Source organism: Cyclopterus lumpus, chromosome 4, assembly GCF_009769545.1.
Source record: "Cyclopterus lumpus isolate fCycLum1 chromosome 4, fCycLum1.pri, whole genome shotgun sequence".
NCBI classification, from domain to species: Eukaryota; Metazoa; Chordata; class Actinopteri; order Perciformes; family Cyclopteridae; genus Cyclopterus; species Cyclopterus lumpus.
Genome location: NC_046969.1, coordinates 19346919 through 19355828, shown reverse-complemented (window position 1 = coordinate 19355828; position 8910 = coordinate 19346919). Strand labels below are relative to the sequence as shown.

The 8910-nt window shown below is 42.6% G+C and overlaps 1 protein-coding gene across 2 annotated transcripts in view; it reads right to left on the bottom strand.

The window, feature by feature from the left end:
* The window catches only part of osbpl9 (oxysterol binding protein-like 9), a 30182-nt gene extending 21475 nt beyond the window's left edge, over positions 1–8707 (bottom strand). The window contains exons 1-3 of one of the 2 annotated variants that reach the window (XM_034529968.1): positions 8578–8707; positions 6675–6725; positions 3980–4058 (exon numbers count right to left, since the gene is read on the bottom strand). In XM_034529968.1, coding sequence (XP_034385859.1) covers positions 3980–4058; positions 6675–6725; positions 8578–8688 — 241 coding nt within the window. In that variant the 5' untranslated portion in view covers positions 8689–8707. The remainder of the gene's footprint in view (positions 1–3979; positions 4059–6674; positions 6726–8577) is intronic. The other variant, XM_034529966.1, reaches the window with a different exon arrangement.
* Between the last annotated feature and the right edge of the window lie 203 nt (positions 8708–8910).

Genomic DNA, 8910 nt, shown 5'->3' with positions numbered 1-8910 from the left:
AATACACAAAACCACAACTCTGAATCATTTCTCAAACTATTCATGCAGTCAAAGGCCCAACAGCTCTTTTATTTCTTTCTCCAGCCGGCAGATGCTGAATATTTGTGCGTTTGCTCGTCAGGGGTAAGTGGCCGACTTCCATGTATGGAGACATCACGTACCTCTGTCTACTCGATTTACATACTCAGTCCACGTTTTAAGTCTTTCTTTGTCACTTTTGCTGTTATCACATAAACTAAAATGAAAGAACTGGATGGAACTGAGCGGAGTCCGAACGGACTTGAACCAAGAGCATTGTTTGTTTTTTTCCTGCAAATGCTTTCAGACAATGCAATGAGAAACAGTGTTAATGTACACCAATATATTGCCATACAGGCCATCGGCTCATATAACTACGAGAAAAGTAATGACAGGTATAATTTGATGCTGATTGGTCAACTGCAAAGCAAGCAACTCTGTGAACAATGTTTCTCAGAGTTACTTCATACTATCGCTGCCGCGGACCGAAGAGCTACACTCTGAATTCTTATGTTATTGTTTCTTTGGCAGGTTATTAACCAGACAACCATCTCCTGCTCCACTGATTATATGTGCCTCCAGACACTCATCTGTTTCTAACTTGCAAACTGTATCAGAAAGTTGCGGAAGTAATTGTACATAAATGAAGCTACTGGTAGTTAGAGTCACAAGATTGTTAGTGTGGTCGTATAATTTCCATAAAAACAATATATATATATATATATATATATATATATATATATATATATATATATATATATATATATATATATATATATTCAGATACTATGCCCAGAAAAATGAACAGCATCAAGGATTTATCTCCCATCTCAGTGGTCAGGGTATCCAATCACAACACTGTCCCCTTTACAATGCTCAGCCTCTCCCCCTAATGCTGCTCCTCCTTTCTCCAAAAGGCCTCTGTGAATTATTCATCCCTCCTCTCTTCTCCTGCCATCTTCAGACCAGCTGATGAAATATGTCAGCACAGGCTCCAGAGGGAGTGCAGTACGATGCACAGGACGCCAACCTGTCAATACAGTGGTCGCTCCCCAAATGTGAAGAGAAATCACAATTTTCTTGTTACATGTAATCTATGACTATGCTCCAACTGTCACAAAAATGTAACAAATAAACTCTTCAGATTGCTTTTCGGTTGACTGAGTGATGCAAGATCTGCAATTGGGAATATATTTCTAACTAAATACACAAGTACAGATGCAGTGCGGAAAATGCTGGGGAAAAAAATGATGACCAAGGTGGAAAGAAAAGTGAAACAGTAGACAGTGCGGATGATACTGAGGTGAGGGAGGACCCTGGAGACAGGAGAGAGCATGAGGAGGTCTCTCATCCTGGACCGATGGTCCTGGCAGTCAGGGTGGCCTGACAAAAGAGGGAGGAGATTGATAGCTACTGTGGATATGGGGAGCGAGCGAGAGCAGAGAGGGGAGAAATAGGAAAAGGAAAAAGCTTAAGGGCTCTCAGGCAACTCTGATGCACCGCCGGGGGAGATGAGCCGATGAATAATGGATGCTTCTCTAAATAGAAAGAGAGCACAGAGCCGAATTCCAGTCGGCCCGGCTGGCCACTGTGCCGGCCCGACTGGCTCACAACTACAGTTCAACCTGTTAGCTGGACTGTCCCGTAAGAGGAAGAATCATGGCTCAATCCTGGAAATTAATAATCAGTCTGGAGCACCTGTCGTTGCCCCTCTTATTCTGGGCAGTGAGGCCCTACCCATCTATCAGTCCATACCGGGGCCAGAACACACACACCAGTCCATACATAATGTAATATATACACGGACACATTTCAGATGCTGCTGCCCTTGGAGACTGGCTGCATAACATGCTCAGACCAAGATCGTTTTACAGCAACAGAGAAATCTCCTCTTGCCCAACATCCTGTGCATCCTCTTGACACTGAAGCTAACAGCTGATGTATCCAGAGTCTGAGGCTCGGAACACATTCACTGATCATTTCCTGTGTGTTCCTCCCAACGGTGATACGCAAGGTGCTACTGTGCGCCCTGTGGTGCCTGGAGAGCAGATGTGTCTTACAAGGACATTTCATAGCTTTCTCTCAAAACAAAAGATGATCAGGGGGGGGGAATCAAAATGTGCTGCCAAGAATCAGATCGTCCTGTGCAAAGATATGCTGCTTCCAAAGTAAACTCTTTCCCATACTGCTAATTTAGCTGAAGTAAATCAAAGTTTGTAATACGATCTTTGATGCTAATATCTTGTAGTATTGCATCGTGATATTTACTACACGCATTGTCTCTTCTTTGTCGCTTTTCATGCAACCTATACTGCCTGCCAATGGACTCTTTGACTGCATTAATGAAGGTTTTTGAATAATGCTCTTAAATGTGGACTCATTAAAAAAAAAAAGAATATAATCCCGAGTACGTTGCATACGGTTTGCCTATTCTTTGATTTAGAAGTTTCTCGGGCAATTCAGATAACATCCACCAGCAACTGAACATAAAAAAATTAAACAAATGCACCTTTAACTCACTGAGGCATTACAGCGAATCCCAAAGATTGAAGTGTGGCACAGAAAGTTATATTAGAAATTAACATGTGCTATCTACGCATATACACTATTGTTCAGTAACAAACACGACTCTATGAAAACATGCATATCATCTTTAACATCCTGTCGGGAAACAAACTCTACAAATATTGTTTAGCCAAACCGGCACCACCAGTGAAGAGCAGAGCAAACACCAGAAGAAATAACACGCAGAGTCTGTACAGCCGTTAGACTGATTGAGGACACGTTGCACTCACTCCTCTCTGCTTAATTCCTCAGAACCAAAAGCCACTAAACAGACAGATTCACACCGCCCTGAACTGTCCTTGAACCTCTGAAACAAACCAATACAGCTGAGTGTTACAGAACGCGCTGCTCCACCCAAACTGCACATCCCACAAGACAAACAACGCCTCCTCTCCATCCTTTTTGTCCGGAACCGGCATGCACGCGAACCATGAGACGTGCACGGTTTTCTCCTTACCCTTCCGTTTGTAGAACCACAGCATACAGCTTCGGAACACAGACATGGGAGAGGGCATGGAGGAGGTGAGAGGGGCGGGGGGCCCATGGACTGTGGCTGGTGACCCTCAAGAAGGAGGTGAAGGGGTGGGGTGCTGGTGTGAGGGGTTAGGTGTTGGCAGGAGGGGGGAAATGGATACAAATGGAAGGACAGAGATGAAGGAAAGGTGGAGACGGTTAGTTAAAGACCTTGTGGAGTGATAGAGTAAAAAAAACAAAAGAGTGTCCGCGGTGTAGTGGACTGGACAGCTCCCTGTGTAAAAAGAAGGAAGGGTTGGCAGGACGGGATGGGGCGATGCTGTAGCTGGGAGCCAATCCTGTCCCTATGGAGTAACTGGTTGGTAGATAGCGAGGGTCGGCAGCAGAGTAGTGAAGGGCGAACAGCGGCAGCAACCGGAAGAGACCTGAGCTCAGCTTCCAGCTCAGCAGTATTCACTCATCATTCCCAGAGGCTCAACTGCAGAGACACACAAGCAGCAATCTTCCCCCTCAGCCACAGCCAGAAAAAAAAAAAACCTTACTTGGTCGATCTGTTCCAGAGAAATATGTCACGCTTGCGGTAGAACAAATCTTGTTTATCTACGGAAATGTGTGTCAGTCCAACTTCACAGCTTCCACGGGAAGGGAGGAAAAAGCTCAAATGCACGCAGCACGCTTTGACATTGTGTAGATGCCTGTGTGCATGTGTTTCCTGGCATTAGTGCAGACCAATCCAAGTCTTTAAAAGGGTGGGGAGGGAGAGAGCGAGAGGGAGGGAGAGAGCGAGAGAGACGGAGAGAAAGAGAGAGAGTACGCAAATGAACAGCGGGAACGGATAGAATAGAGATCAGAGAAAGGAAGCCAGTGATGGCAATACAGAGAAGAGGTGGGGGAGAACACAATTAAAAGGGGGACATCTCACCTTGGAAATGAAAAGTCTTCTGGTCCACAGTAATAGTGAATGTGCTGTCGTCCTCGTCATCGATGCCGATCACAGCTCCCTGGGCAAACAGAGAGAGAGAGAGAGAGAGAAGCAGGCTGTCAGGCTGCGTGGACACGTCAAATTCCACTTTCCGTTTCTATCCTCATGCCCTCCACAACCCCTGACTGGCCCTCTGTTAGTAATTACCCTTGCTCCGTCTCAGCACTTTACTCTCTCCTCTTCAAAAGCTCCATCTCCCCTTGCCTTGTCCCTTCTTACACACACACACACACACACACACACACACACACACACACACACACACACACACACACACACACACACACACACACACACACACACACACACACACACACACACACACACACACACACACACACACACACACACACACACACACACACACACACACACACACACACACACACACACACACACACACACACACACACACACACACACACACACACACACACACACACACACACACACACACACACACACACACACACACACACACACACGCTCCTAGCAACTGAAACTGAACTGTGTGACGACTCAGAGCTTCACACAAACAGATACAGCACACCTGAAACTAATGAAAATATCAACTTCTACACGAGGTGGATAAGATAATATAAACAGCTGTAAAATATGTTGCAGTGCCGAAGAATACCAATCATCAACACCACCTTTTGAAATTAATATGTAGTTTCAGACTCTCTGTGAGCAATTAATGATTCAGATGAAACAGTATCATGTAATGCAACAACAATATTTAAACACAAGATCCATATTCTCAGATGTAGCCCTGTGACAATCTGAAAATCCCAAGATGTCTTAGAGGAAAGCCTCGACTATCTGACACAAGTTGGTCTGTAGTTGGCTGTGGGGAAAAACGTATTATTATATCTATCATAACGAACTAGGAGTACGATACACTGAACAGACTTACATTTTAAGGAAAATTAAACCTTTTCAAATGTAATACACATATCCAGGTCTGCATGATGAACCAGATTGCAAACCCTCAAACACTGTTCATGACTGTACCACATGATCTGATTTGTAAAGTCATAGGCTAAATAATAAATGAATAATTTGAAATCAATTAAAAAACATAGCTTCCTTGTGGCATTCGGAAATAATCCAACAAGAACCAGTTCAACGCTACATTAAAAAAGTTGCAGCGACTGTTTTTTTTAAAAAACAGGTTTAGTGGGAGAACAGATGGAGCCTCCGGGGAGCAAACACAGCAGCTACAAAATATGACACAGGTATCAGGGCTTGATACATGCAACATCTTTTTATAAAATGAAAATAGGCATTATTTTTTTTAATATATATATATATATATATATATATATATATATATATATTATTTTTTAAGAACGTATTTACTATTTTAATTTGAAGATGTTGTCACAATACATAGTGTTATTCAAAAAACTTTACTTCAATAGCAATTGCAATGAACAGATTTCAATGACAAAGAGGATTTTTTCTGCTTCATGACACAGATCAAATTATTGTATCTCAATAAATTGTGTCACACTGATCCAACCATAATGGAAACCTCTGACTTATAACGAAGTGTCCAAACGGCACTGGATCCTCTCTTTAGGTAGTTTCAGGAGATAGTTCCTCCCTTCAGTAAGATCAATAGGTAAAAAAACAGGTAGAAATGTCACCTCTTACAAATAAGTCTCAAAAGCAAAAAGAGAAACAAATGTTATTCTATTATTATTATTATGATTAAGCTATGTTATACTAGCTTTTAGGTATGGCTTCTCTTAAGACATATACAATATATATATATATATATATATATATATATATATATTTTAAAAAGGCAGCTCATTCTCTCAACACTGAAGTCCATTGACAATCCGACTGCATTAGGAGACTTCACCTTCTCTCCTTGAAAGTAGGTCAACAGGTATCGTGGTAGGACCGCTGCTGCCACCTAGTGGGCATCGCGGAGTACTGAAAACACACTAAGGGCTAATGCCTTTCCTGGCAAAGTAAAAGAAAAAGCTCAATGATGGAGCTGTGAATTTGGCTGCAGGAAACTATTGAAACATGTTGAACAAGGTCAACAAATCAGGCAACTCATATCTGATAAAAATGGCACAATGCTGTGAATAGTGTTCCAGCCTTTAGTGGTTCAGAAAGATTTCCTTGACAAAGCAAACAAAATTAATGACTGGGATTTGGTTACTGCATCTGGACAACAAAGCCCTGAACATGTGGAAACTCTGGTGGCTGCCCTGCTTTACCAGGCGTTTGTCTGTCCGGTAATGGCTGGCCTTGATCCTACTATATCCACTGTTGCTGTTATTTTTGGTACTTTTTCATCATGCCTACTACTCTCATTAAATGAATAATTTCTGCCATATGCATTGAATGTGTTATAACTGTTATGCTGTCATTCTGTACACATGACATCTATTGCACTTCTGTCCTCTGTTGCTCTCCCGAAGGCTTCTTCCTTTTTCTCCTCGCTAAAGGTTTTTTTTTAACGGGGTGGAGTTTTTCCTGATCCGAAGTGAGGTCCCGGACCAGAGGATGTCGTATGTGTACAGATTGTAAAGATCTCTGAGGCAAATGTGTAATTTGTGATTTTGGGGCAATACAAAATAAATTGGATTGAATTGAATCCTGAGAATCTTACCCTGAGTCGCACACAGCCTCTTCTGGATCCCCGCATCATCTTGTCCTTTGACTGAAAAACAACAACAGAACAAATCAGAGATGTATACGGTCAGCATGCAGCGCTTTGGTTACTGTATAAGAACTACATAGTCAGGGTGTCCTGTAGGCCATAAGGTTGGGGAGGCCAAACTACAGCTGAATCCTGTTTTTAAATGGCCCGTGATGAATTCTCAAAAATAAATCAAGAATATGGCTTGAGTATATTTCTAATAAACCGGAACTGTATATTAAATATAAGCATTTGGGATTTTCTGATCTAGAAATACTTTTTTTGCATTATTACTGGTTGAAAACAATGCATTCCTCTATGCTCATGGCTCCTTATATTTTTCTGTATATGGCCCACAATTTAAAAAGTTTGGTCACCGGTGTCGTAAGGCTATTAATATCTCTGAGCATTTTGATCCTATAGTCTCAAGAGTCTCTGCTATTAATAAGAGTTGAGAGAGAGAAGACTCTAATCTTGGCTCTGGTTTGGGATTTGAATGTAGCTGAGATTTCATAAATCATATTACACAATAACGCTCAAGATAATGTTGATAGAAAGCATACACTGGCCGAAGGCTGAAGAGGTGACTTAAGTCATTTCGGTTGAATACATCTCTGGAATCTCTTTGTGATGTAAGATGCAAGTTCAGCTCAGTTTTCTTTCCTCCTAAACCAACCCAAATTAAACTGTAGATGCATTTTGTTATACATCAGATTAGAACGGCAACTAACCCTTTACTTTTGTTAATTACTTTCTCGATAAAATCATTGAAGGTGACCTATTCAAATGGCTGGTTTTGTCTGACCAACAGTCAAGTTATTCAGTTTATGATCATAAAATAAAGAACAAAAGCCTTGAATGCTCACATTTGAGACACTGAAACCAGCCAATTTGATGTTATTAAAATGTTCTACCAATCGACTTATTGTTTCAGCTCTTCATCAGACACAGTATGAAATGGCTACCAGACCTCTTGTTCGTTATGACTTGATGGTCAACATTCCTCAGACTCTTTTCAAGTCAAACTGGTTCCCTCCTCTCTGCATCAGTGGGGCATTGCCCTGAAATGTGCAGTGAATGCAGGTGTATTCATCACATCCAAACAGGAAGCATATCTCGACCGCAGTGATTACTTTTATCATCATCTACACAAACCCATCGTAGTCAGGGCTCAGGATTTCCTTTAAGACGACAATAGAGAAACTAAGAACTGGACAACATGTCAATAAGATCACGCAACGCTCTGGTGAACCGCCAGCCTGCTCTTAGTTTGTCTTCCGTCCGACTTTTTTTTTTCCACCAACACCACCCCTGACAGTTTCACGTCTGCTTTACTTTCTACGTTACTAATCAAGACTACGATGATTAATCGACGAGGGGTTGATCAAGAATCGATCTAGCAGACAGTTTTCTCGCGATGTATCTCGTTAGCCTTCTAGCTAGCAAAGCAGCCGGTTGTAGACACTGTTATTGAAACGACCAGAGACACACGTCGTCTCGCTGACACAACGCACGTATGTCTCTCTCTCTCTCTCTCTTTCCCCTCACGCTGTTAACTATTCACAACAACGTCTCGCAGAGTCGGTGTATTTCAGCTGTTAGCTATGCAAGCTAGCTACAGTACCGGAAGTGTGGGAGAAAGAAATACCGTTACCCGATTTGTCAATTGCTCCGCGAGGACCGTTGCCATTGGCTAATGTACGGATCCGTCATCACAGGGACTCGCCTTTTTTTTTTAGCCAGCTGATACTCCCAACTCCTGACAAACACAAGGCCCTTATCCCACTTGGGTTTGACAACCAGCGACAACTTCTACATTATAAGCTCTCGGGCGGACACGTTGAGCGTCTAGAGACCGTGGAAGTGAACGTACCGTGTAGTATGACAGCAAACCGGCGTTGTAGTCCAACACGAACCAACGGTACTGCCACCCTTTCATGACGTTAGTCCACTTGCTTAGCGGCCCCTCCATGATGGACGCCATCTTTACAATAGTCTACGAGTGGGGAGGAGTCGGGCAAGGTGTGGGCCGACGTCACCGGCAGGGTGCTGCTGTTGAAGAGGGCGGCGATGATGCGCCGCATACCAGGGGTGGCTGGTACCCCATTAGTGGATGAAACAATGGCTTTACTTGGGTAAAATAAGCAATAGCATACGAAAATACAAATTTTCAAATAAAACTCTTGCATTCTTGCAAATATAATTA